Source organism: Syngnathus leptorhynchus, chromosome 17 (assembly GCF_054491065.1).
Source record: "Syngnathus leptorhynchus isolate UIUO chromosome 17, UIUO_Slep, whole genome shotgun sequence".
NCBI lineage: Eukaryota > Metazoa > Chordata > Actinopteri > Syngnathiformes > Syngnathidae > Syngnathus > Syngnathus leptorhynchus.
The window spans coordinates 923,330-951,269 of NC_141211.1; the positions used below are offsets into that span (position 1 = coordinate 923,330).

The window sequence follows — 27,940 nt, forward strand, 5'->3', positions numbered from 1 at the left end:
TGAAGCCGCCGCTGAAGTTGCCCCAATCCAGCAGAGAGCTGTTGAAGGACGGCAGCGAGGTGTTGAAGAACAAATCGGTGGCGTTGTTGGGGTTTCGGATGGTGTCGGAGAACAAGTTCATCTGGAGCAGGGTCTTCAGCAGATAGCGCAGCATCTTGACAGACACTCACTCCAAAAAAAGTCTGCTGCACAACTTTGCTGCCTCCTTTTTGGCCAAGATCAAATCAAGAAAGCGGAAAAAAATGGATTGAATCGTCAGGAAAAATGGAGTTGATCAATTGATTACAGATGGGGGGGGGGGCGACCACCCAGCCACCGATTGAGTCCAGCGCTTTTCTTCCTTCCTTCCCGGCATGGGATTGTTCCTTCCTCCTTTCTTCTTTTGTTCTGCAATCACATAACTTCACATGCTGTCTCCTTTCACCCAAACAAAAAAAAAAGGCTCTCAGTGGTGTAAAAGAATCCACCAATGTGATGATGACCCCTTTGGATTTGCTGCTCTCCTCTCAGCAACCCCTCCCCTCTGGCTCCTCCCTCTCTTCTTGTCTCTCGGGGGTCCGGAGGAGAGGAAGAGAGCAGGTGCTGTGGGCAATGAATGTTTAATTATTATATTAATAATCATCCCAGGAGGCTTTGAATAAGGGTGGTAGCGGACACTTGACTTATTGTCTCTGTCACTACTGTAAATCACACAAATGCATACGAGTTCTGTCAAGATGGGAAAAGCCCAGTTCCTGCTGTGTTTGTTTTTCCTTTATAATACAACCAACAATTTCATCCTAGATTCCTGAAATATTTGGATGAATATATGATGATCAAATAAATAAAAACCTGCAACATATTTCAAAGCATTCCAATCTTTTTGTCAACAATAGCATGGCTGCAGATTTTGGTTCTCCACTTTTGAGTGGCTTCTTCTATTTAAACACATTCAAAGTGAAATGAATGAGATTTTTTGCCACTTTAAGTGTCAGTCGACAATGTAAATTTCTCCGACTGTGCTCATCATAAAGTTGATGCTTGATGTGTGCAGACGCATATTGATGAAGCCACAATAACAAATCATCATTGACACATGGAAGCAGTACGGTCGCATGTGGCCACTGGACTCCCCCGCTGACAGTGTGACTCCTAATAATCCCCCTCTATTGGGGTCCTGCCACACTCCAAAGTTGCTGTGACGACCCCCATCGCTCACCCTTCGGAGTCTTCAATTCATGAGACATCTCTGGCAACTTCATCCGCACATATGGACACATATTAGACCAAATTCAAGACCTTTTGTCCAAGGGACCACCATTGTATGTTTATTTTGGGAATCTGGGCTACATTTGACATCATTTGGATGGGGAAACGATTCACAAAATGAGATGGAAAATGAAATCCATTAGAATTTTTTTTCCATTTGCAATTTCACGAACCACCTGCAATACCGTCACAGACCGCTAAAGGGCCACCAATTCCAAATCTCTGTTGTAAAATATCAGAAAGTGCATGTTTACAAAAATGTCTGCATTATTCATGAATCGTTTTCAGCTTGAATATATCCTGTCTTAAAAAGTAATTCATTTTTCATAAGAGAGAAAAAAAAGACTTGGTGTCAGCTGTTGACTTGCTATTGCTGCCAACACCTGCATCATAGACAAGGTACCACGCTGGAACATCTGCGGCCACGTCTGGCTTTCGCCGCTGCAGTTTGCCCTTTGGGATTAAGCTCGCAGGGGCGGGCAAAGACAACCATCTCCACTCTCCCAGCTGGACGCTTGACGGCGGGCGAGCTGCCAGCCAGACTCAGTTCGCCAACTGGGCAGTTAGTGAAGACTAACTTTGTATGTGCAAGTGACCTGTAGTGCAAAAGAGTTGGCAAGCACCATCATTAGAGCCGCCCATATGCCAAAGAGGCCTAATTGCCGCCTCCGTCATATACATTGAGCGTGCCGGCCAGATGGAGCCATCCCCGAGCAAAATGGCCAGCGTCTCCCTCTGGGATTCTATGTCAACTCAGCCCCCCCCCTGCCCCAATGAACACTAGAGCTATCCCAAAAACTTCAGCCCCTGTTTAAAAGACATATTGCTGCTCATTCTGTTACTTCAGGACTTGAGCTCTATTGTATTGATTGAGAAATGAGAAGAGGAAATATGTTCTCTTTAAAGGGAAGGGAGGTGCTTAAACAAAGCCACGGCAGCCCACCCACCAGCACTTTTACCATGTAAAAGCTGAACAAACGCTGGGTAATTGCACTACAATACAACAATTAGCCGTAACCGGAAGGATATTGAGTGGGAAATGATGGATCTGTCACATATTTGCATCTCATGAATTCATTTATGATCAAATTCATTCTTATTGTCATAGCATTACATTTCCAAATGAATGCAGATAAATGCAAAATATTCATTTCAATATGCAAAGGTATTATAATGTAAGCTGGCAATTTAGGCAAGCAAGTCTGGGACCTTATCTGCCTTGAGGCACCTCCAATTTAAAAGCTGATATCTGAAAAGCTGTGGCCACGTAAGTCGGCCAGAGAAACAAACAGAAATGCTTTGCCATTCAATACGTCTGCTGCTTTGCGTTCTCACAATCACTCCGCAAAATGGACTTGATTCCAATCAGCGCGAGAGCCAGCAAATATGGCGGGCAGTGGAACAGTCAAGAGGCCGGCCGGCCTGCCTGCCTGCCTGCCTGCCTGCCTGCCTGCCTGCATGGCTGCCTGCATGGCTGCCTGGCTGCATGGCATTGATTGATGCTGCTGAAAAAGATGACTTATTTGTCAGCCCCCCTGAATTGGAAGAAAACTTTGGAGCTTGATTGCTATCCCCAGGCGGACAGGCGCACTTCAACACACTCCAGGGAAAAATCAATGGCAAATGGCAGTCACAATTTAATGAATGCTCTTACACTCACATACACAAGTACGGAAGAAGAAAAATACGCACTGATACTGAATAGTGACCACCATTACACATATGGCGTTGTTCATTCCACATCTCCATGAGATGGATGGACAAAGCACAGAAACAGGTAGACTCCCCCAGGTGCATGCATGCAACTCACTGTCTTCATTAACCAAAGAGGCGGGGCCGTGGTGCAAAAAAAATATCATGTCTCTTTTTGGATGTTGTTGTGAATTATGGATTTGAAGCATCTGGCCTTGAAGGCAAACGATATGCTTGACGGACAACATTAACAAAGACGGGGCGTGTCACACGCCAGCTAAATTAGAGCGGCGTGACTGCACTATTGTGTTCCGTGATAGCTTGCTTATTCACAGCTGAGGCTGCCCAAATTGTTCTTTTCTTCTATTTTATTGAAGCCAGAGGCGTTTGGGGAATGATTAACAGACAATACAACAATATGTACCTATTGTCGCCCTGTCCGTCTTTATTTAGTCCAGTCAATCCATTTATGATCAGACTTGGTTAAGTTTGCCTACACTGGACAGGTCCCAGCAAATGACTTGGAATAACAGTTTGTTTATATTTGCTGGACATCGGAACCACCAAATAGGGTACAATTTCAGCCAATCATTAGGTGCCATTGACAGTTATAGACGCCAAAGCTACGAACTGTGAATGAGCTAATAGTTAGCTGATTTTTCCTTGATGCAACCCTAGACTTTGTTACTACTTTCCTTTTCTGGGGCTGCAATGTTTTTGTGTTCCTCCCATATGGTGCGAATTTAGTCGCCAGCCAACCTCCTCTGGCCCTCAAAGGGCAGCAGCCTGTCCATAAAAATGAGCTTTTCCTAGCAATTAGGACAGAGACCCGAGCGTCTCTACCGGACGCTGTTACAAGTCACTGAAAGGCACCAAAGTTAATTGTGGCTCTGTCAGGAAATGAACGTGATGTCGTCATTAAAAAGCTTCTGATCAGAGACAGACTTTTTATGAATACATGCCTTCAGGCTCCAAAGGAAACGGACAAGCACCTTCTTGATGAGCGCTTTCGGATGTTTGTGCCTTTGCCTACTTCTCTCTAATGACGTACTTCAAAACCTCAAGCAGAGCCTGAGTCACTGCAGAAAAAGAACATTCAGATCAATATTTTTATTGTCCATGAAAACAGTGCATCTGATCATAAATCTAATCCAACTTGATGGATTGATCTCTTTATGTACTTCAGATCTCACCTCCAAAAGTATGATCTCTTTCAAGATGTTTGTATATTTATGAATCCACACATAAGTCATGTCTTTGATCTGGCCAATTCATTGGAATGGGTAGCCCTTTAATTAGCTGCGTCTCTCTGGGGAACCATCACTAAAGGGGGATCTTGCCCTTCTTTATTACAATGTTTTAATATGAATTAAGGTCCGCCGCACACCCGGCCATGCAGCCGTAGATGAGTGAATTGTACCAGCGCCAAAAAAGAAAAATGTCGGGAACTAGGCAAAGTCACCAAATTGTACTCGCAGATTCTCTTCCAATTTCATCCTGAAAGCAATTCTTTCACCTAATACTTTTCTCTTCTCGTTTCGTAAAGGACCCATCTGGGGTTGTTTTCCCAATGAGCTGCTCATTTGAAATGGTGCCCCATGGAGAGGTGATGGCCTGCTCTCCAGTGCAGACTAATGACCGCCCCTGCCTAAGCATGTTTGGGAAAGAAGCATTCAAGAAGATAGAATCAAAGTGAGCGACCTCCAAGGTCGAATTATTTGAGGGATTATGGACCAACGTCACACTCGGATGAAAACAACAAGCCGCTGTGTGCGTGCATGCGTGCGGTTTGACACGTTTTTGCATGTTTCACGAAAAGTGTATCCAATTAGAATTCCAATCCAGAAACCGATTGGATAAAAAAATGGCCAGTGTCACGTATTTTGTCCTTTCCGTATATGATGGAAATTCTCTCTCGAGACAGGCCTGGGTTGTTCAGCTGCTCCACACCTGAGTTTTGGAAGGGCTGAGCTGGATGGAGCTGTGTGGATGGGCAATCCTTTGTAAGATAGCCATCATCCCCCAGCTTCAACCTTCATGAACACTTGAGGTCAAGATTTTGTTTGATATTTCATTAAATTGTGCATCAGCCAAAACTAAAGAAGTCTGTCTTATTTGGACAAATAAATTCATTGCAAATATTCGATAAACACATTCAGTCGGAGAATGGATTTTTTTTTTTGGGGGGGGCGTCAAAGATGGCCACAGACTTAACGTAAGTCTAAAAAGAATGGGACACAAAGTGAATCATGTTGCCATGACAACCCAGACAGCTTCTGCAATAAATGAAAGGGCTAAAACAAAAGCAAGACATTTTTATTCCAATTTAGCATTTTAGTTGCATCATAAGTTATGTAATCACCAGCTAATGATGTGTTTCTTAATTGTATATGCATGAGATGTTGAGAAATGTCCCTCATTTAAAAAGCTGTCTGTGATATTTCAATAGAATTGATTTATGGCACCCAGCTGCTGCCCTTTTGGAGGACCTTCAAAAATATATCACTGCATGTATCTTTGACTTATTTGGAATTTTTGCTCATTATTATTGTTTTGGAATTAGGAATTATTGAACAAATTAGGTTTCATACGAAATTATTTCTAAATTTCAAACCCAATGAATGTTGGAGCTTGGAAGTAAAAGGCTCCATTTTTCTTTGAAAGCGCACAAACTTGGATCTGCTCAAGCCGAGGCGTTTACTGAGGCGTGACATGACTTTGGCCCTGACACGGCGAGCCTACCTGGATGTTTTGTTTTTGTGCTGGTGGAGATCAGATGTTTTTGCTCATGACATGGCCTCTCATTAGGTTGGCCGTCTCGTCCAAAGAAACTTAATGAGACAGTGTTTAATGTCCATAGTCCCTCTCTGCCCTTGATATAAGGAGGGCGTGCGTGTGTTAGGGTGCGTCAAGCCAAATTACCGAGACATCTCCTTCAGCCGTGGCACCTGGTACCTCCTTGTCGCTCGGGGGAGGTTAGCTCAGGGTAGCGGAATCCACTGGGACGGAGGCACGGCAGGGCCCAGCTGGAGGAAGTTAAAGAGCTAAATGCTGATTGGGGTGCTTCTGATGAGAGAGACAGAGAGCCAGAGAGTTTCGGGATCAAGGGAGTCTGCAGAGGACCTTCTTTTGTTTCAGAATGTGTGGGAGAATTTAACATCAGTCTACTGAAGGCCACAATAAGAGCATTCAATTGGATAGAATATGATAGATTTCTTTTTTCTCATAAAGAACTAACATTTAAACAGCTCGTGACAACTCACTGACAGCAGTCGTAAAGGTTGCCCCTATTGTTTTTCTTGGTTTGACCTTTATTTGGACAGCGAATAAGCTTCATCTGAAAAGAACACAAGTGTCTCTTTGGCCAGGTCAGGACCCCACAGGCCACAAAAAGGTGGATGGACAGATGGCAGAGCAAGCAGAAGTGGGTGGGCAGTGGTCCCTGAAGGAAGCCAGTCACACCAATGATGAAGTAAACAATGACATCATCCATCAACTACGCCGTCAAATGAGCAATTATTGCCTGAAAATCCAATATAGGGTCTCGTTGACTGCCCGACGATGACACTATTGTGTCCTTCCTTGGGACAGGAATGACTTTCTGATGATAGAAATGACGGATTGAAGCATTTTGGGAGCTGAGCATGTGTTCACTTTTTCATTCATTTCATTTGATGGAACATCAGTAATATGAGGATGATTTGACATAGCAGTGTTTTTAAATAAATCCAATGAACATAAGAACTGTATGCCTGGTCAGGTGTTCTCAAAATGAGAGGCCGGCCTAATTCGTTCATGATGTTCCCTTCCTTTCTGTGCATCACTGCCACCCTCTTTCCAGCGGAGGTAAAGCAGCAAAAGAGAAGAAGACGAAGCAGTAACAGGAGTACTGCTAATCATGCATGGCCACTTCTTCGTATTCTAGAAGCTCGATTGGAAAGGAAAGAGTGCAATTTTTGTCGCTCGCATCAGCCTCCACGGTGGGTTCCGCACCGCATTTTTGTCCATGCCTGACCTGAGCTGAGCGTCGCCTTGCCTCTCTCTCTCTCTCGCTCGCTCTCCCCCTTGCTCTTAGCAACAGAGTGAACATGGCGGCGTCCGGCAACGCAGAACAATCGCCAGAACTCTCGAGGCCGTTAAAGATCCCGAAAACCGAGGTGCCATCCCCCGAGTCGGAGGAGTCGAGCGACCAGTACCACTCCGGTCCCTCCACCCCCAACCGCTTCTCGCCGCTGAACGTGGGTTCGGTGGGTGGTCGGGCGGCGGCGGCCTCATCCTCCAACAACTCCACCGCTTGTCGCGGTATGTCGTGGACCCCTTCGGAAACCAACGCCCTCATCGCCGTGTGGGGGAACGAGAGGCTAACGGAGGCCAAGATGCAGCAGTTGGAAGTGGCCGGTACCATGTTTACTGGTAAGGCCCCCGGCCCTGCCATGTACGAGCGGGTGTCCAGAGCCTTGTCGGACTTGGGCTACGAGAGGACCCCGTCTCAGTGCCGGGAGAGGATGAAGGTACACTGGATTGGATATGGAAACACACACCCGTGTTGTCTACTGATCGTTAGTTGACACGCTGCCCGCTACTTCATTACGGCCCCGCTCGCCGATCAACTGTGGGTTGACTATGACGTCATCCGCACTTCCGGGGGGAACCTCTAGTAAACGACTCGAATCATGGTGATTTTGGCCTTCAGCCTTGAGCAGGATCGTCTGTAAAGCGAAAAGACTCCCTGTTTCCATGAATATGACTGCACTGATTGGAACCTTTCTCCCACTGGCACAGACACTTCGCCGTTGCTACAGCCGCGTGAAGGAGCACGGCATCGGCAAGAGGAAGAGCAGCTATACCATCGAACAACTGGAGAAGGTGTTTGGTCAGGGAGGCTGGGATTCCCAGACCTGTGCTCCGGTGCTGATCAACAGCAGCGGCCTTTACCAGGACATGGAGTCTGACGCCAGCGCCTTGGAAGACTTCTCGCACGAGGACTGGTGCAACCAGGTGCTTGATTCGGCTTTCCAGGAGGGTGACGTGGACGCCGCCGGTGGGTTGTTGTTATTATTAGGTCAGGTCGCGTCCGTCCGACGTTTGGAACAATGCTTAATGATCTGCTTTTTTGGCTCGAAGAAATACATATGGCGAAAAGCAGAGCTCTTCGGATTCAAGCCGAGCTGTCGGAGCAAATCCAGTAAGTGAGAATTCGAACCGCTTCGCCGGTGCATTATGGAAGACGGGCGGCTCTAATGGTCATAATGCGTTCCTTTTCAGAAAAAAGGACACGACGCAGACGCTGATACGTATCCTGGAGTCGGTGCAGCTCAAATGGGAGCACTTTCAAACTTGGACCGAGTTTTCCCGCCTGCACCTCTCAAACAAGCTAGCCATCTTTGGCGTTGGCTACGACACTCGCTGGCGAGAAGACGTGCGTTACCATTATGCCGAGATCAGTTCGCAGGTACCCCTGGGAAAGCGGCTTCGTGAATACTTCAATCCGGAGAAGCCTGAGGGCAAAACCGTCATGACCAAAGTTCAAAAGATGAACTGGAAGAACGTCTACTACAAATTCCTGGATATTACCATCAGCGAAGCGCGCTGCTTAGAGCTGCACATGGAGGTGGATTGGCTTCCGGTGTCCTTGTCCAGGGAAGCAGGGCGCAGCGTGTCCACATCGCACTACCTCCTCCCCGGGGATCTCCCCAAGACGTACGGACTCTACGCTATCGGTTACAAGGCGGCGGCGACGTCGTCGGGTCGGACCTCTCCCCAAAGTGATCTTCAGAACTGTAGCTTACCTCAATGTGACTCAGAGAACTGTCAGACTGACGAAGCGGCGGATAGTGACAGCACTGGGACCAAAGTCACTTACTGCTACCTGGGCATCGCTGAAGATAGGACCATTCAACAGTCTCTCTTGGAGAATTTTCAGATTCCTGCCAAAAAATACTTCCAAAGCGAGGGCTCCTCGCTGGCTCGTTTTCTTCAAGAGAACTGTCGCAACTGGGTCTTAAATGAGCCTGGGTCTTTGGCAATTTACACAAAATTCATAGAGGTGGATCTGGACTTCCTGTCTGCAGGTTCCTTAGTGGAGTGCCTGGAAACTGCAATTGGTTATTCTTTGAAGTACAACAACACTGAAGCATTTTAATCCCTCATATTTGAAATGAGTGGAAGCAAGCAAAGGTGACTGGACCTTGAGACTAAAATGACAAATCCACAGAACGGTTCCATGTCTGTGGAAATGAGAACATTTCAAAAGCTGTCACTCTTATTTATTTGACTCGTTTTGTCCAAATGAATGCATCGGTCTACCTCAGTAGAATTAGTAGTGATGTATGTAACAAGGGACCATAAGAAATATATCAGATTACTAGTGCTCAAACTACAGACTCATGAACTGCGGGGCCTTAATTCAAATCATATATGTGTCACGAGGAATATTTGAAACTTGAATGAAGTCAAGAACCTTCAGCCGCAAGTGTAGTCTGGTATCCCACCCACATTGCAAAAACAGGTCAATTGAGTACTTCCCCTTGGCTATGTGTGTTGACCCGCACTAGAAAATTGATGGATGTAATGCAAAGTACAACCAACCACCAGTATACATGTTCTTATGGTTTGGTTCAAGAAAAAAAAAAAAAAAAAAAAAGAGTTCCGAGTTTATGTGCAATGTGCCAGTCAAGGACTGTCCAGAGTTGATTCAAAGAAAATGGGAAAATTCTCTTTTTATTTGCAATCCAATTCATGTACTGTATATTCAGTATAGATATAAAATATACCTTATATTGACATTAACTTATATAAATAAATAAATATCTCTATATACAGTATATATGTGCATTCCAACTTTGGAAAATGTTGATCTGTTTTGGTCCGCAATACCAGTCAACAGTGTTTTCTATTTTATTGTCTTGATTGTTGTCATGTGTAGGTCACTGTCATTGTTCAAAACAATAAATGGGCCACTGACTTTTTATTTGCTACACACTGATTGTGGCCTTGTGTGGAAATGTGAAAAGTTATTTGCTATGCAATTGATTGCATTCATTTCATATTTTGTTTCCTCAAAGCACCCTATACTAATGTGACATTTTGAACTGGATCTTTTTGCAAATGGCATACAATTAAATGAAGCATTAGTATACATCCTGTTTCCGTTCTGGATGAACATTAGTTGTAGTTTACCCTGACGACCACCGAGCGGCAGACAAGAGTCATCATTGAAAAAAGAACTGGAACAGCGTAAATAGGAGTTACGTACTTAAATGCACCAAGTTACACACCAAATATGATCAGAAGATTTGGAGAATAGAGGCATTGCAGCCCTGGCAAAAAAAAGAGAGAAAATAAGAATGAAAAGAGAAAGTTGCCATAAAGTATCACGTTTGATGTAGTGTACAGACCACAAGGTGGCAGATGTTTGATCAACAAGATTTCAATTGAATCCAAAAGTTGATGTTTGGCAAATGTGGGCGCACGTGATTTGCTTTCAAGTCCTTATACAATGCAATGTTGTTACATCATTGTTTCTTTGATACTTCTTCCGGGCTGACAGCGACTTCTCATCATTTAGCAATAGATTCTAGGCTTGCTGCTCGTGGAAAGAAGTCGGACGTGCGTGCGTGCGTGCGTGCGTGCGTGCGTGCGTGCGTGCGTGCGTGCGTGCGTGCGTGCGTGCGTGCGGAGTACCACTGTCACAACGACCCAGCCCTTAAGCGAGGTAAGTAAAAAGCAGAGGTGGGCACATTTTGCCAGTCTGTCCTTCATCCTTGTCCAAATGATTTCCCCAAAGTTTATTTGGAGCTCAAACAATCCATCTCCTCCTCAAATGGATAAAAGGCCGTTTCCTTCCCAACATGAACCCTTATTCACCTTTGATAATTGAGCAATCGTCCTGCATTAGCATCACCTCTGTTGCCAGGACAACACGTTAACCTTAGGAAAATGAAAGCAAGGCACTCTGACCACTTCTGTGAACCATATTCCTATTTTGACATTGGCTGGGGGCTCATCTGGAAAAGTGTTGAAAGCATTTTAGGCTTTGGTTATTATCCATGTATTTATTGATGAATCTTTATTTAGTTACACCACTGCACCTTGATAGGCCTAAACATCAAGTTGAAACATGAAATATGCTGTCACTTTGCTTTCAATAAAAAGGCAAATTTGTGCACGCTCAAGCTACAGTGGCTCTCCCTCTCGTTCTCTCTGTCCCTCCCTCCCTCTCTCTCTCTCTCTCTCTCTCTCTCTCTCTCCCCCTCCCCTCACTGTAAAGAACTCGCCGACGACAAGTTGCCGAGTTTCTCGTTCCTACATCTGTGAGAGAGGTGTAGCGCACGCACGCACGCACGCATGCACGCACGACGCGGCCAGTGGTGAAGCTGCTGATCCACCTGATCGCCTTTTCACTTTTTCCTCCACCTTTCTTTACAGTCGGGGGCCAATCAATCATTGCTGGACTGAGGGTGGCTCAGGTGGCTTCCATATTTCCTCACCTGAAGTGTCCCTTAATCGTCTGACCTGTGCGGGCGGGAGGGCGGGCGGGGAGGCAGAGCCAAGCACCTGGAGTGCTGTGCCCGAGCCCACCCAAAAAGGAGGGAAGAGAAAAAGAAAGAGCACCCCAGACTGCCTGAAGGAAGGACCGCGAGACGGTGGCTACCTGAAACATGGAGGCTACTTTGTGGAAACTTACTGTGCTGTCATTTACCTGCCTGTTGGGCTTGTCAGGTAAGCAAAATGAAATGTCAAATCGACTAAAAACAATGCCATGCAATAGGATAAGAAGAAGAATATGGAAAAAACGGAATCATACAGTGGTGTCAAGAAAGTGTATTTTTGCTGGTCGTGCCAGTGGGTGGAGGGCTATATTGAAGTGAATAACTATTTTGATTTGTCAGGATTTGGAGAAAAATGTGTTAAACATGATTATGTCTTCCAGGGACAAATAATCCCTTTATAGCTTCTGCAACATTGGCTCATCCGCCACTCTCGAGCAACGTATTAAAACTCCTACTTTGCCTGATAACTATATGTAAATGCGCCCCCCCCCCCGTCATCTTTCAGATTTAGAAAATTGGGACATGATACAGATGCTCAAGATTTTTTCCAAATGTTTTATGAACGACAAGCCATCAATTATTCATTTTGGAGGGCTGTCTGAGAAAATGATCATTTATCTTGGTTTTTCACTGCCATTATTTCTTTCTTTCTCTTCAGTAAATTTCCATGTAGTCTCCCCCCCAATAAACTACATGGCAAGGTCATTTCAAACAATCTGCTGCTGCTAGAACAAGCAAAATCCCAATGGGGGCTTTTGTTTGATGCTCATAATTGTGTACGTAGTATCATGTTTTGAGGGTGGCCATTTTGGTTGAGCAACATTTTGCACTGCTACGAGCTCTGAAAGCATCCAATTCTCATGTGGGCTAACTAGGACACTTAGTTTCAACTTTCAAGAGACAAGCCGGTCGGTGACTCTCAGACATGAAAGAAAGCAAGCTATCGAGCACAGCGCATTTTCCTTGACACTGTTGCCAAAACAATGTCATGAGCTGACACGGGCAATCTCAGGCAGGCTGGCTGGCTGACTGGCTGAGTGGCTGAGTGGCTGACTGGCTGGCTGGCTGGCTGGCTGGCTTGCTGGCTGGCTGGCTAACTGGCTTGCTCCTCCTCCTGATGGAGGGAAGCAGGTCACCTGCTACCTGATTCTTCCCACCATGATGACTCCATTAGATCAATTACCGCTGGGCTATTTTGCAGGTACAATTTAGTCATAAACTACTCTGGTCATTTCCATACACAACAGGACATTGGAGTCACAGTGGCTGACCTTGACAATCAGTTGTCCTGCAGGTGTGTCCGGAACAGTTAGTGGCCAGGCAGGATCAGGCTCCATGGAGGAAATGCTCATGAATGGCGCGGCGCCCTTTGGATCCAGGAAGGCTCAGTGCTCCTTAAGACCACGTTGTTGACGTGTGCGTTAGAGCAGGAAGTCAGCAAACGTCCTGCAACATACAAGATAAGACCTGAATTTGTGATTTTCCTCCAAAAAAGAAAGAAATACCACACAATAATAATACAGTGCAACAACCTATCTGGGCCCCGTGTTTGACGGCGACGCTATAGTCGATTCCGTTATCCTCCATATTTGAGCTGCTGATGAAATATGGGACTGTTTTATGCTGGACATAGCATCTGGCAAAAGCACATCTTCATTTGTTTTCCAGGTGGGTCCAGGATGGACTTGACTTATTTAACAAGGTCAATCCACACAAGCTTCAAAGGCTCCATTGGGATGAGGAGGGCAAAGCTGCAGATTGTCAGTGATTTACCAGTGAGGGGGTTGAAAGTTATTTTTAGCCTCATGTATTTTTCCAAACACACTTGTAGGACACTGATCCCCTCGCCCGTTCCAACTTAAAACGCCTACTTGCAAAACATCCCATTTGACAGACAAATAAGGCCACGACGACGACGACGACAGGAAAGGTCAGAGACGGTTGAATTGACAACCTTATCACTAATTGCCTATTTCTTGGTTTCCTCCTAAATGGATGTGTAGCAAAGCCCCCTTTCCTTTTCCACTTTGAGCTGGGATTATGGCTGTTTGAAGCCTCATGTGTGTCCCCAGCAACTGGTGCAATTTTGATTGGAGAAAGGATTGGGGGATTTATTGTTACATACGTAATGACACAGAAATACTTTTTTCCCTGCGGGCCAGTTGACTGTTTGAAACTCTCGTGCCGCTAGTGATCCTTTGTCCTTCTATACGTCGGAGAAGTTCATCCTCACTGTGGCATTTTTCACCAGTCAGTTCCAAAATATTTCCAAATCCTCTTTTCTTTCATATTGCTTCTTATTGTAATTATCTCCGTCTAATTTGATCCCCTTAATGAAAGCCCCATTTACCGGATTAATGATGTCATTCTATTAAATGGGGAAGGAACACGGGTGCTATTAGCAGAATCCTACTAAATGGGCTTTTCATATTTTGACCTCAAAAAAGCATTTTAAATGAAGTATTGAAAATAGCGAAACGGACTATTGACGAGCGAATCTTTGCTAGGACATCCCATCCACCGAGTCAGAAGGAAAAGGCCTTTTCTTGGGGGTCATGAGAAAGTTACGACTTGACTTTCCCATCATCAGACTCTGGTTTCTGCACTCTCTTAAAGGCACACACACTTCCTATCTTCTTCTATTTTGGGGCTTTCTCGCTGTTCATCACTTTGATGATGTTTTGATATTTTGCTTTGCAAATTCACTTCATTAGCAGAAACATTTTTTGGGGGTCTATTGTTATTTCAAGCACACTGTTGTCATTTGATTAATAATAGTTCCTCGGGATTCCGTCTCACTGCAAAAAAGAAATGCAATGCACACCGTTTTTTGGAAAACATAGCTTGAGACAAAATTATAAGACAAATCTGCTGCTGGATACTAATACACAGTTGGGCGTGACAATATTTTGACTAGACTTAATGAATAACTATTAACTGCTTGTCACTCAGATTTGGAATAAATATTTGAGTTGTGGCTGTAATCAAGTGAGACCAAATTAATTTTCTTATTTTATTTTTACATTTTTACTATAGAATGTTTCTTGTCCAATGAAAGCCTCTAACTAAGCTGTTGCATGAATAAATAAGAGATTTTTTTTTTTTTTTTTTTGCTGAATGCGAGCAAGAATTGCCGAGTGAGCAAACGATCCAAGCTGCCCGTGGCTTGGACAGATGTTGCAACCAGAAGTCAACAACAACTGCCACCTTACATCCCTTCGACCTGTCCGTCAAAAGAAAAAAAAGTTAATAAAGCCCACGGCAGACGGGAATTGAGGGCACTGGCTTAGACAACATAGGCTGTGTTCAATGACTCTTACTTGAGCTATTTCAGTGCACTTATGACATCAGGCACATTGACACAATCCTCCAGCCAGTTCATTCATTGCTGTCCTATCGCCATTTGTTTGGATAACATTTTGCTTTTAGCTCCCTTGCTTGTCATATCAGATTGCAATAATAATAACACATAAAAGATGTAAACATTTTTAATGATATATCTATATATATTTTGTTTATGATGATTATTATAGCAATCTAATGTGTCCATCCACACCATATCCAAGAGTAGAATGTACGAGGCAGACGTTTTGCGTGTGAGGTAATGCTGTCAACAGGCAACAATGTGGAAAATAAAAAGTCATTATAAGCAGGCTATTAAGCAAAGGCCTTTGGGGCATTTGAGCTGTACTGAGTGAGGCACAACTAGGAAAGAAAGAAACACTTTCACACAATTAGATGTACCCCAAAAGGCTTTGAAAGATTTATCTGCTGCATCCAAAAGAAATGAAACAAGATATAGAGAGATATATCATGACAATATGCAGCTTTTTTTAAATTGATTAGAGCAACATTTGCAGCTTCATCAATAGACACACCACTTTTTGTTTTTAATGATGAATATTTCTAAATATGTACTTTCTTTTGAAGACAGATATAGCTGAAGTAAATTCTCTTTAAATACGACCCACTCTTTTGCTAACAAACTCTTGGAAGCAAATGTAGACAGGAAGTGAGCGAGCGAAGGAGCGAGCGTTCACCTTCACACGGCAAACAATAAATGATCATTGAATGTCGAGGCACAAGTCTTCATGAAATATAAAAGACGAACATGCTATTGTAATTTATTTATATGGCGATGCTCTCAGATTTGGGAATGAATCTCTTAAGCACAAGGACATCCTTGTTCCCTTGAGAGGAAGTCTGTTGCCTTGTTCTTCCCGTCACACACAATTTCGATGTCAAACACAGTGACTTTTTTTTTTTCTTTCCTGCATTTGGATACGCCTCACCTCTATAATCCAGCTAGCATGCCAAATATATTTGAATGAATATTAGCCCCGATCCCCCCCGCTGGCCTTCTTTTATGTTTGGGCGCGCACACACAAGCAGCATTTCTTTTGTCTTTTATCAGTATGATTACCTTCCTCCCTCTGTCCCTCCGTGTGCTGCTCTTTTGCTATTTTTTTTTCTTGGCAGCTTCTCCTCCCCTCCTTGCGCTCATCTCCATCCAATCTCTCCCGAGGGAGGGCTGCAGCTCCAGCATCTCATCAGCATCAGTGTCTCAGGTCAGCCGTGAGGGTTAGAGCACCAGGGTCTTTGTTGCACCAGTCTCTTTTTATTTATTGCCACTTTTCATTGGCCACCTCCAATGTTGGCATCTAAGTGACTGCCTCCTCTTTTCTCATGTACGTATGAGCTGACTGAGTGGTGCATGTAATTATAAGTAAGCTCTTAGCTATTTTTCTGTCATCCGCAATGAGACTCCGAGAGCTCAGTTGATGTCGGCGTTAGCGATAAAGGCCGAGGGGCTCGCACAAGCTCCCGGCCGGCGTCACCATTAACTGGTAAACGATTGCTGTTTATTCTTACTTTTGTCTTATGTATTCTTGTGTGATATGTTGCAATGTCCTGCTTTTAGGCTCCTTTCTAATTGGATTCAACTTCCCTCCCTCCGTCCAAGTGACCACACCTCTTGTTTAAACAATAGCCGCTTCAAAAAAACAACTGCAAAATGAAACATAACCAGTCTCATGAAAAAATAAAAATATATATATCTATGACTGAAAAATGAAATATTGAGAAACACGTCATCCATCCGCTTAACACATGGCTTTCCTTGAATGTGTGACGGAGGATATTTTCTGGAATTGTGTCCATAACAATGGAGCAAAAACTCCCAAGGCAGGAAAGTGTACAATAGCGGAACTAATGACCAAAATAGAATTCTTTGTGCCGTCTTGACGTCACCCCCCCCGAGTGTTTGCGGTGTGACGGAAAGGAGCTCTTCTCCGTCACTCTATTCCATGTAGAGAGCCACAGAAAGCCCTCATAATCTTTCCTCGTGCATGTTTGAAGAGACCCAACTGAATGCTAAACAGGATCTATCAGGATTACATTTAGGTTTGAACTTGAGCAGCTTGCTGACTCTTACTGATATGGAAATTTGCAAGAAGGCACCTGAAGCTCAAAATTTGGGTTTTCGTCAGCATTTCTGGAAGCCCTATATATGTATTTATATATGGGATATTTATTTATTTATTTATTTATTTCCTCTGGTAACAGTAAATGGGGTGCTTTTTCAGTCCAGCATCCCCATTGATCTTTTTAACCTTCATTAGTGACTCGTCATTGCGTTCACAGATTTTTTCTTTTTAACCTTCCATTCATGAGGGCCATTAACTCCCAAACGCTGGATGTAATTAGTGCTCGCTTGCTGTACTTTGGCTTCGACACTGGATTGTTTTTGAAAACATCTATTTGTGTAATTTGTGGAAGTCCTTGTGATCATTTGCTGAAACATACAATAGATACAATAGAAAAGCATTAAATAGGGAAAGGCTGAGGTGGTTGTAGCAGCCAAGTGCATGGGGGGGGCGGGGGGCAGGAACACTCACATGCATTTATGTGCATACACACACACAATACTTAATAAAGTATCTCCATCACGCTGTCATAAAAAATGAAAATTCTCATTTCCATGCAACATGTTTTTGAGTCATTCTCCATAAGGAAAAGAACAAATTCTCATGCAACACGGAAGAAAAGTGGAGTCCAAAGTCATGCTCGACTACAAATTTGACATTCTCTGGAAAATGCAGGCTGGTAACGAGTAAAAAAAAAAAAAGAGCTATAACAAGCGAATAGCGAAAAATAATGAAGACAAAGCAAAGATTTTCTGCCCAGTCAAGGATTGTGCTGGGAGAAAAGGAGGACAAGGAAGAAGGAAGTTAAATGAAGATTGCATCAACTGGAGATTTGACTGTTTAATCGAGTCGCTGAGGATTAGAGCGGGATTATGAGGAATCTTGACATTGGAGCAAATTAGCAGGCTACAGTTAATCTGAGAGGCGGACCAGGCCTAAGTACTGGACCAGACAGGAATGCGTGTGTGTGTGTGTGTGTGTGTGTGTGTGTGTGTGTGTGTGTGTGTGTGTGTGTGTGTGTGTGTGTGTGTGTGTGTGTGTGTGTGTGTGTGTGTTGAACAGATGTAACAAAGTGATAGACACTTGTTTCTTTTTACCACATCCCCTTCTAATAAATCAATTTCATGACTTCATTTGAGTAGATGGGCCAATTTATGTGCCATATTTCCCTCATTTATTTCTTTATTATAGTCCTGTGCGTCTTATCTATGGATGTTGTGTTTGTGTAATCTAACAAAGTAGTAAAGCAGCAAACCAGAAACGAGTGCTTGCAAACTTGCAGCCCAAAAAGAATTCTAGTCCTCCCATACACGGCGCAATGACACGTGTGTGTGCTCAGCTGACTTCTACAGTAAACATTCGCTGCTTTTCACAGCCAGTCAATTAGAGCAGCTTTGTTTACTGGCCATGAAAAGTCTGACTCGGCGCTTCATTGTAGCTGCATCTTTTATTCATGTCTGAAATGTGTGGCAATGGATGGTGATCACAAAGGACAGGTTGCTTATATAACAGCTCATTTCCAGGCAGTTGTAGCACCTTGGAATTGTATCCCCCTGCTGCGTTGCTTTAAGTCGATTCACTCCCGGCCCCTCAAGTCGCCCGCCGCGTGTCCCCTCGAATCACGGGACTCGTGCGCTTTTGCTACCTCGGCGCTCGGCAGGACTCACTAACAGAACGGCCACGTCGTCTCGTGTTAGCGCACGGCGCCACGCGCGCACAAGTCACCAAAGGGATGGTGCCACTGCAACTTATTTAGCAAATGAAGCCATTTTCCAAGACAGAAAACAAAAGTTTGGCGGAAAGTTACAAGAACACATCAATTCATGGCCATCCATTTTTCAAATTGTGCCTGATTATGAATTGTTTGCAATCGTCTCTTACTATTGCTCAAAGGTTCCTCTATCAAATCTCTCCATCTGCATTGCTGGGTTGTCCCTTCAAAGTGATAATTGCTCCTATCCCAAGGGATGACTGGGCAGATCAAGTGCAAGTCCCCTCCCTCCGAGACATCAGATCATCACCATCGCAACTCGCCACTAGCCAAATCTCGAGAGTAAAGGGAAGGTCTCGGAAGGAGCGACCAGATAGAGTTCTTCCATTATGCATGCTGGCTGGTTGTTATTTTCATCACATTGTACTTCCTGCCCTGTCAGCAATGTGTTGACAGATTGCCTTATTCCCTCCATGGCCACTGAATCCAGCCATCCTACTAGAAATGGACCTATTGGGTTCCATTAGCTGGATTCTGTTATGGTGACTTGAAGTTGAGCTGCTTGTTGTTGGCCACTTACCATTAGGCCACTCAGGAAAATGAGAGTGACAAAGTGGCCCTAGTCAGGAGTCCATGCATTATTTCACACGCCATGTGACAGACAGACAGACAGACAGACAGGCCGGCCGGCCGGCGCATAGACGCAAATGCCGATAGACGTTGGGTGTTATTCCAAAACATACGCCAAAGAAGGCAATTTTGTGAAGTCTTAAAAAATACCTTGTTCATTTGTATAGTATATCCAAATCGATAGCCCTTGCTTTTGTAGCTGATATGATCTATAAGTCACATAACGCAGGAAAGGGCCGGGTCTATGCTGGCCGCCTTTGTGTGTGTGTTTGCGTGTTTCTACTTCCTCTTTCCCTCCTGACATTCCACTTCCCATCCCAGCAGCCTGGTGGGCTGAGATAAGGCCTTCCAGAAACATTCCTTCTTCCTGATGATTCTCTCCTCCCTATCCAAGCACTCAATCCCGCTAATGTGTTTTTGCTCACTCGCTCGGCGGCGGCGTTGGAAAGAAAGTTGAGTTGGTCGTGAGCTCCTCGGCAAGCACAGGCTAATATTTGAGATACAGTCAGCTCCTCATCTTTAGATTACAATTCAGTGTTTGCGTGTGGCCGGAACTCCGCCCATCCTTCCTGCAACTAGATCCCCACCGTCCGTCTACTTGTTAATGAGGCGGGGGCGGTCTGACCTCATGAAGAGAGCGTTTGTGACTTGTAACCTGTCTCCTGTTTCTTTTCCACTTCAGAATCACGCAGCTTGGTAACAGGAGTCTGCCCATATTGTCCACAATGATAGGATTCAGAAAATGGGGGAGTCCCCCAAAACAAAACAAAAAAAAAGTAGATCCTTCTTTTCTGCTGGAGTGTTAGCCTTTTCAATCATCTCGTGGGTTTCTTCTTAAAGCAGAAAGGATGACTTTTTTGGAATAGGTCTGTTGTTGCGTATTTGTAAATCTACTTTCTTGAATGAACTGGTAAAGAAAGTGGATTAACATCATTGGTGTTTGGAAAGTCAAGTTGTTATTAGATGCGGCGTCCTCCTGATGGTAACATCTCTCCTCCCCAACACCAGATGTGATTGTTTCCTCGGGGAGCTTGGCTGCCTGCGTGGCTGCCTTCCTTCCTGCGTGGCTGCGTGGCTGCCTGCATACCTGCAGCATGCACTAGCTCCCATTGAACGCTGATAGGATTAGTAGCGTTGAGGCTTATAGCAGCAGAGTCCTGGCAGCTTCGCCATCCAACCCAATCAAGTCTGAGTGCAGCAGAGACCAAAGCTAAAGCATGCTGCCACCCTTCGCGTATTATCCCAGAGTACTCGTGGAAAGTAAGAATTGTATTCTTGCGCGGACGACATAAAAAGTGACAAATGTTACGGCTGGCCTGTGGCCGCAGTGTCAGCCAATGCTATTCCAGCAACGGAGGCTGCGCTAACTAAGATCATTTGAGTCACAATAATGGTAATTACAGTGTTGCTGGGGGTGGGGGGGGGGGGTAATTTTGCACTGGATTCAAAGACGTTTATAATAGCTGAACCTGATCTCCCGCTAGCTCACACCTACTATAACTGTATATCATTAAATGATTATCATTGTTGTATTATGCTCATCATTATAAATAGTAATGATGACCTCAGAGCAAATTCCCTTCCTGACATTTTTATAACCTTGGCCTTTGAAATCAATTGTAGGGTTGAGCAATGATGGAAAAAAATCATCCAAATCATATTAAGATCATGATTATTTATTGATTTCAAAACAGATTTATTCAACTACTGAACTTGAAAGAACAACCGCAAGATTATTAGCAAGTAATATGAATATATAATAAGTCCCCCCCCCCTCACTAATGAGGCAACTCGCACAGATGCAGCCATGAAAATATCAGCATCTGTCCCTGCAGCATCTCATCGAAAAGAGGCGGAGCTTAATGCTCACCGGGAGGACGTCATTATGGATTGCTCGACGGACGACTCGGTTCATGAACAGAACCAGCAATCATTTGGAAATGCAACAGAGCCAGCCGTGTGCTTACTGACAAGTAGTACAGATCACAGCCAAGTGAAACATCCTATAGCGTCTTTGTTTTGTGTCCGACAGATAAGAGCTGAACACGGTTGTGCTTTTTTCAGAATAATGTCGATTAAGCCCATACAAGCTACAGGTCGGGCCGAGGTGGCATGATATTTCTTAATCTATGGCTTAATGGTTGAGATGGAAGCTTTTTCACGAGCGACCTGTTATTTGTTAGGTACACAATATATGCGGCGCCGGTGTCACAGCAGCAGAATTTTGCCTGATATCTGTATGGAAAAGAGGCTCAAACGATTTCTTTCCATTGTAAATACATCTTACTTGCGCGTGCAAGGAGAAAAATCCATATTTCACTGGAGATATTGCAGCTACGAATAAATGGAAAAGCTAAGCTGATGGTCAAATCTGCATTTGAAATGACAAGCAGCAGTCAAAGGATTGATTCCGACCCCTCGGCCGTCCGTCTTAAACATCTCCCTGAAATGGCTGCCGCTCCGTCGGCATAGTTATCAGATGATGACTTTCTTTCCAGCGGCCCTGAAATTGCACAGTCCTGCATTGGCCGTGATGAACAAAACAATAATGGAATTTTGAAAATCATCTGAAGAGATGAGTCACTATAATGAGATGAATTGGACATCCCGTGTGAGGAAAGAGCTGTGTTTTGGGGCTCCAGTGGGAAGATCTGGAAAATGGCCTTGCTTTCATTCCAATCCCCAAAGTGAAAAGCTGCACGGCTGCGCTGCCAGGGCCTGCCTTCTTCGTATGATGTCAAAAATACAATTGGGACCCGATTGCTCAATAGTGCTGCCTTATGATGAAATACCTTTTGTTCTGACAATGTCAAATGTGTTGCTAAAGATGCACTGGGGGGGACCAAACCAAACCAAACCAGGCTCTTTTTAGTAGCCTCAAGTCAGGATGAACACTACAATTGAGTTCATAATCGTTTTGTCATTTCAAGAAGAATTTCAAGAATGTCACCAAATGAAGATTTAATCCACATGATGAGTTCAACAACAAAGCAAACTTTTTTGGAATTACAAAAAAGAATATTTCAAAGTCATATTTTAAATCATGTCCTCATGAAAGCCACTGTTGACTACAAAGTCCCCGATAAGATTCTCAGAGGAAGTGACCAACCCACTCCACCCCAAGCCAAAATTGGTGGCATCAAAATAATGCCTTATCTGCACTTGGGCCTCAAACAAATAAACAAATGATATCCAAAGCAGTTCTTGTAATCACCGGCTAAAAGATTCGCATGTTCACACCCAGGAAATACTTTCATGGAGGGAAATAACACTTGGAGAAAAAACAACAACAAACAAACTCGAGTGTACAGTACACACTTGACGCTGAAGCTAATTCACTCAACAGAGGAACGCGATGACACTTTAATGTCATTCTCAGCGCTGATGTGTGGCTTTCTGTCCTCTCCCAACAATTGTACGTAGCGTCCTCATTAGCAACACGTCAACTCGATGGGCCAACAGCTCGGAAAGCACAAAGTCAGTGAAGCGTCGAACAGAGCAGGTTTTTCCGGAAACTTTGAAGTAGCATTCAAGCTCATGACTCTTTAATGCTTCACTACTCTACCTCGTGTATTGTCAGTTCAAATTAATCGACTTACACATCATCCCTCATGTTTGGATGGCAACAATGTTTGTGTCGCATCAAATTTCCAACAGGTTGTTCTACCCATTTCACGATGGCCGTGCACTCGAGCAACCAAAACGTGGCAGCTTCTTTTCCCCGAGTTGTCTCGTTGTGTGATCGCAGAACACGTGTAAGCACACGAGAAGGCAGCCACCCCACCGGTGCTGCAACAAGCGCTTTCCATAAGCAAAGAAAGCAAATGTCCCAAACTGTGAAGCTCATCTCTCATTGCGCCCGAGTGGCACGGTCAAATGCTCACATTCATGCCATGGCGTCTGGCGCTTGGTGGCATTTTTGCTTTTCTTTTATTCCGATCTTTTCGATGTCGTCGTTGCTGGGCAAAAGCTTCGTTCATGTCACTTAATGTATCCGCTCTCACGCCTCTTTTGGTGATGAAGCCTCTTTTTTTTCGGTCAACATCCAACCCGCTACCCGTCATTCTCGGTCATTGGTTCGGCAAATCTCCCCTAAGCGAAATTTCCCCTCCCTGCAAAATATTTGCTTGCGTCATAGCACTTAATGAATGCAATTATCTGGAGAGTTAAGCCTACGTTCTCACTCTCCACTGACACTGATCTGCTTCATTTGTCTCCAGAGTGGCAAGGAAAGTGATAGCTACACCTACTCGCTTCAGATCTCTTTCCATGGGGCAATGTTGCACTTCCATTGATCGAATGTTTGACGGAGTCTTCAACAGCATGAAGTGCATTGCATCTTTTTGGGATACTGACAACTTGACCTTATTTACAGATGATTGCAACATTTGATGGCATCAAAGACTTTTGCGTCTTCCATGTCATTGATATGGTGCATGCAAGATGATGAAGTATATGAAATCTTTCAGTCAAACGTTTGCATCTGAGCGAGATCCAGATTATTGCAATGACCTTCGATTGATAGAGTCGCAGCTCTGCGCTGCCCCCCTCTGGAGTTCCCTTTACATTACAGCCTAGAACATTTGCGCTCGAATTGGGTCAACGGATTCCGACATGTCTTCCCAAAACGTGACTTTTGTGTCTTTTCCCCTGAAGGCATTTGGGCAGAGATCCTGATGCCCCAAACTCATATGGATGTACTGCAGGGTCACATGGTCGTCTTGAAGGCTTCGTACAACACGGTGCCTGGCAATAATGACCTGAGCACAAACACCATCCTCTGGAACTTTGTTTCTGACAACACTCACCTGGTAAGAAATGAATCGCCACAATCCTAGAAGAAGATGCAACGGAAATGTCCGACTGCTGTTTCTCGGTCCCGTTTAGATCATCGCTTACACTAAAGGCTCCATAAGTGTGGGGAGCGTTGCGTTCAAGGGCCGAGTTGGATTCACCTCTAGCATGCCCTCTCGTGACGTGTCTCTGTTCATCAACAACACCCGGGAGTCAGATTCAGGGCGTTACCTCTGCCAAGTCATCATCCCGGATCAACCTGGCCTCACTGCCGAGCTCAGCCTGGATGTCAAAGGTAAGAAAGGACGGAGACAACTCATGGAACGTTTGACTCCAACAATGATCCCTCACGTTGCTCTTCAGTGCCCCCTGCTGTCCCAAAGTGCACTTTATCAGGGGAACCGGTGCAGAAAGGAAACGTGACTCTGAGCTGCAAGTCCAACAGCGGGAAGCCGATTCCATTGTATAAGTGGAAGAGAACAAGTCCCAGCTCGGAGGTTTTCTTCTCACCCATGCTCAGTGAGTAGAGAGCGTGTCCGTCCATCCATCCATGCCTACATGACGCTTGTCCATTTTAGATGAGAAGACGGGCATTCTGAAGCTGAGTAACCTGACCAGTAACATGTCAGGGAAGTATGTGTGCAATGCCAGCAATGAAGTCGGATCTGAAATCTGCTTCATCAACCTGGAGATTTCCAGCTGTATGTAAAACTCTTATGATTACCATACAGTTACTTTTGATCCAAGTACCATCTGGAAATACAAACAAAGCATCTTCAGTTGCGTTCTCCATGTATTTGTTGTGAGCTCTGATTTTCTCTACAGCCAATAAAGTTGGAGCGATTGTTGGCGCCACTGTGGGCACAGTGGTTGGCATCCTCTGCCTTTTACTCATTTTCGTGTTTTTCCTTAAGAAGAAGAAGCAACGGGACAATGAAGATGACCTGGCTAATGAAATCAAGTGAGTTGACAGAAGAGTCAGCGTCAAGTTGTTGCACTTAGCTACCAAAGTTGCAGTGCGTGAATAGTATTAGTCAGATACACATCAAGTAGACAAAGTCCATCTTATGTTGGGTCAAATGCCAAAAATCAATCCAAGCAAAATCAAACGACAAACACTTCATTTGATGGCATATTAAGCGCTCTGATCCAGTGGCAACTTCTGGATCTCGGGGCCACTAAATGACGCAAACTAGAGAAGAGCTCAGATTCAACCAAACTTTCCTTCACACCTTTGTCCACAATTCAGAGAGGACGCTCAGGCTCCAAAACGCGTGTCCTGGGCTAAAAGTGGAATGGGTTCCGATATCATCTCAAAGAACGGCACCTTGTCCTCCATCGCCTCCAGCCCGCAACACAACCACCAGCAGCAGCAGCAGCAGCACTTGCAGCAGCAGTACCCCCAGCGCCCTCCGTCCGACACGGCCTCCGTGGTCACGGCCACCGGCAGCGTAGCCGGCTACCGTCCTTCCCGCCATCAGGGAGCGTCCACCCCGACGCACTACGGCGGCTACAACAGCGAGGCCACCCTACCGCGCGACTCTTCCGAGGCCAACGGGGGCTCCCAAGCCAGAGCGGAACGTTACACCCAACTGCCGCAGGCGCAGATGCTCCCACAAACCTTTAGCCATCCTCCTCAGTTCCAAGTTCAGGCCACTCCACCACCTCCGCCGCTTCCCTCGTCCACACTCACGGGTTCCAACATCAGCCGCATGGGTGGGGTGCCCATTATGGTGCCTGCGCAGAATCAGGCTGGATCTCTTGTCTAATAGCCATGACCTAAGGTCCCCTTTACCTTCCTGGAAGGGTTTTCCATGGAGGACTGGGTTCTTGTTATTTAGCTTGTTAAGATTTTACGACTCACTCCTGTTTGAAGTATTTTATTTATACTCATTACGCACTGTATAGCTAGCTACATTGTTCAATCTTTTCTACCTTACAATTTTTACATTTTTTTATTGTGTCATTCAATTTCAACAACTTTTATCTGTTATATTTCTGACATAGTCGTGTTTTTTTTCTTCTTCATTTGAACACATTTATCCAGCTAAGCAGAGCACTATTATGGGTTGCTCAGTTGTAACTTGACACGTGGAGGCCTTCATGTTGTGTTCGCTTTTAAGCTTCAGCGACTCCACCTACAATTGTGAAATGTCACTTGTTCAGTGAAAAGACAAAACGAAACATTAAATGTTAAAACTATGACTCATTCATCTTGAGGGCATTGCAGCAAAGTTGTACAAACGTCGTAATACCCCTGACATAGTTATTTTAAGTTGCCACCATTTGATTTGAAAGCAGCACAAGAAATGTAAATATGCTATTTATTTTATTTTTGTTATTATTACAGTGAAAAAAGTATGAAACCTGCAAGAGTTCTGCAGGTACAAACTGAGATGATGTGTTAAGTTATTTCTGCCTTGAACACTGGATACTGAACCAAAGAAAAACAATAGAAATACTTATGTTCATTACATGCTTTGTTTGAACTTCTTTTCAGTAAAGACATTTCTATCTGGTTAATAATAAATTTAAAAAAATGCATTAAATGTGTGCGGCATTGTATCAAATGATCCAATATTGTATGTTGTCTTGACACTGGCATTGTACTGGCCCCTTCGTTTTTTTTCCTTCACTGGCCCTAATCCTCTTCCGTACAACGCTGTGCAGGAATGAAAAAAAAAAAAAAAAATCATGCAGCTACAAATCATCAAAGTCAGTATTTGAAATTTCAAACTGTATTGCGAACAATAGAATTGATCAGTATTTTTGGATGTTCTGAAGAAACCCTGTTTTTTTTATGATCGATTGTTTCTCTTTTCTTTTCTTTTCAACTGAAGTGCTATCAACTAAGATGGATGAACTACTGTGGACAAACTGGAGGCCAAACGTGTTTATTGCTAACGGTGGTCTCAGTTTTAGACAAGATGTGCACTAGTATCTTCCATATTCTTGTTTGTAAAAATGCTTTGTATCATATTTTCAATTAAAAATTCGAAGTGTGCGCGCGCGCACGCGCGCGCGCTGCATCAACACATTTGACTTTGTGAGCTGCAGCCTGGCAATCTTCTATTTTGTTGCTGAACATTTATGTCGTGTGCGGGTATTAGTTAACATTTAGCTCCTTCAGTTCTGGTCTATATCATGTGCAGCAGCGACTCGGAGCAAGCCGTTTTGGTGCGGTCTCTTTAAATGGAAATAACAGCCCAGCCAGACATGTTGGTAGTTTTTAAGCCGTAGGTCACACCCCGTCAGACATTTTTGTAGTTTTTAAGCGGCGTACTTCTGCCACAAACGTTCAAACAAAATATTCATGAACACGTCTTGTAAACAAGCACTGCAGTCAAGTTAAGCCAAAGAATGCATTTAACACCTAATTGTGTTCCCCAAGAATAAAAGAGTTGATCTGATAGAATGACTCAAAATCCATCCATCCACAACAAGTCAAAACTTGGAGCCTTACCGTTATACTGCGTCCGATGATTCCATGGATTGAAGAAAGTCAACCCTGAATGAAACGACGTCTTTCAGCAAATCCATCTTGATCTCTCCACTTGGCATCCTTAAGATGGCGGATTTGCCTGCAACCACTCATGAATTACCTTGATTGGTAGTGCCGCCCCAAACATTGTGAGCAAATGGATCAAATTAAACCGAGTCAAAACTGTCCCTCAAACACATTATGAAAGTGTCTCTGCACTACCTGGGGGAATTTGATGAAACTTTCTACATTCCTGGAGACTCCCAAGTGCACCAGCAAATGTATTTAAAAACTAGAAAAGTGGATTTTCCATTGTGTCATCTTTCGCGCCATCTAGCGGTCAACTAAGCCTCCTTCCTGTATGGTGAGGCGTGAAGCGGGTACTGTAATAATTGGCCCCACTTGA

The 27,940-nt window shown here is 44.3% G+C and overlaps 2 protein-coding genes and 1 long non-coding RNA gene across 8 annotated transcripts; 2 read left to right on the forward strand and 1 right to left on the reverse strand.

The window, feature by feature from the left end:
* Nucleotides 1–350: 350 nt before the first annotated feature.
* LOC147042843 (uncharacterized) lies at nt 351–27,857 on the reverse strand. Of its 2 annotated transcripts, XR_015068636.1 has the most exons (4): nt 27,757–27,857; nt 27,517–27,634; nt 12,764–12,938; nt 351–582 (listed from the first exon to the last, which is right to left on the reverse strand). It is a non-coding gene; the product is annotated as an uncharacterized LOC147042843 (long non-coding RNA). The 2 variants fall into 2 exon arrangements; XR_015068635.1 differs by lacking the exons at nt 351–582; nt 12,764–12,938 and adding an exon at nt 25,949–26,210.
* Nucleotides 6,028–10,044, forward strand: msantd2 (Myb/SANT DNA binding domain containing 2). Of its 5 annotated transcripts, none has more exons than XM_085935596.1 (6): nt 6,028–6,412; nt 6,782–6,920; nt 7,016–7,451; nt 7,723–7,981; nt 8,065–8,125; nt 8,206–10,043. In XM_085935596.1, exons 3-6 carry the CDS (start codon nt 7,029–7,031, stop codon nt 9,080–9,082), a joined length of 1,620 nt encoding a protein of 539 aa, XP_085791722.1. In that variant the 5' UTR covers nt 6,028–6,412; nt 6,782–6,920; nt 7,016–7,028; the 3' UTR covers nt 9,083–10,043. The 5 variants fall into 5 exon arrangements, with proteins under 5 accessions (XP_085791722.1, XP_085791721.1, XP_085791723.1 ...); XM_085935595.1 differs by having other exon boundaries at nt 7,022–7,451; XM_085935597.1 differs by having other exon boundaries at nt 6,028–6,220; nt 6,309–6,412; nt 6,782–7,451.
* On the forward strand, nt 10,446–27,522 carry esama (endothelial cell adhesion molecule a). The gene is made up of 8 exons (XM_085935598.1): nt 10,446–10,654; nt 11,368–11,661; nt 23,916–24,070; nt 24,147–24,348; nt 24,417–24,572; nt 24,632–24,754; nt 24,879–25,014; nt 25,303–27,522. The coding sequence occupies exons 2-8, from the start codon at nt 11,601–11,603 to the stop codon at nt 25,820–25,822; spliced, it is 1,353 nt and encodes a 450-aa protein (XP_085791724.1). The 5' UTR covers nt 10,446–10,654; nt 11,368–11,600; the 3' UTR covers nt 25,823–27,522.
* Nucleotides 27,858–27,940: the final 83 nt, after the last annotated feature.

Coding starts and splice junctions, on each gene's coding strand:
- msantd2 (XM_085935593.1), top strand. CDS start 6,712: ATGAGAGGCCGGCCTAATTCGTTCATGATGTTCCCTTCCTTTCTGTGC. Junction 7,982..8,064: donor GGGTGACGTGGACGCCGCCG/GTGGGTTGTTGT, acceptor TTTGGCTCGAAG/AAATACATATGGCGAAAAGC. Junction 8,126..8,205: donor GAGCTGTCGGAGCAAATCCA/GTAAGTGAGAAT, acceptor GTTCCTTTTCAG/AAAAAAGGACACGACGCAGA.
- esama (XM_085935598.1), top strand. CDS start 11,601: ATGGAGGCTACTTTGTGGAAACTTACTGTGCTGTCATTTACCTGCCTG. Junction 24,573..24,631: donor TTTCTTCTCACCCATGCTCA/GTGAGTAGAGAG, acceptor TGTCCATTTTAG/ATGAGAAGACGGGCATTCTG. Junction 25,015..25,302: donor GACCTGGCTAATGAAATCAA/GTGAGTTGACAG, acceptor TCCACAATTCAG/AGAGGACGCTCAGGCTCCAA.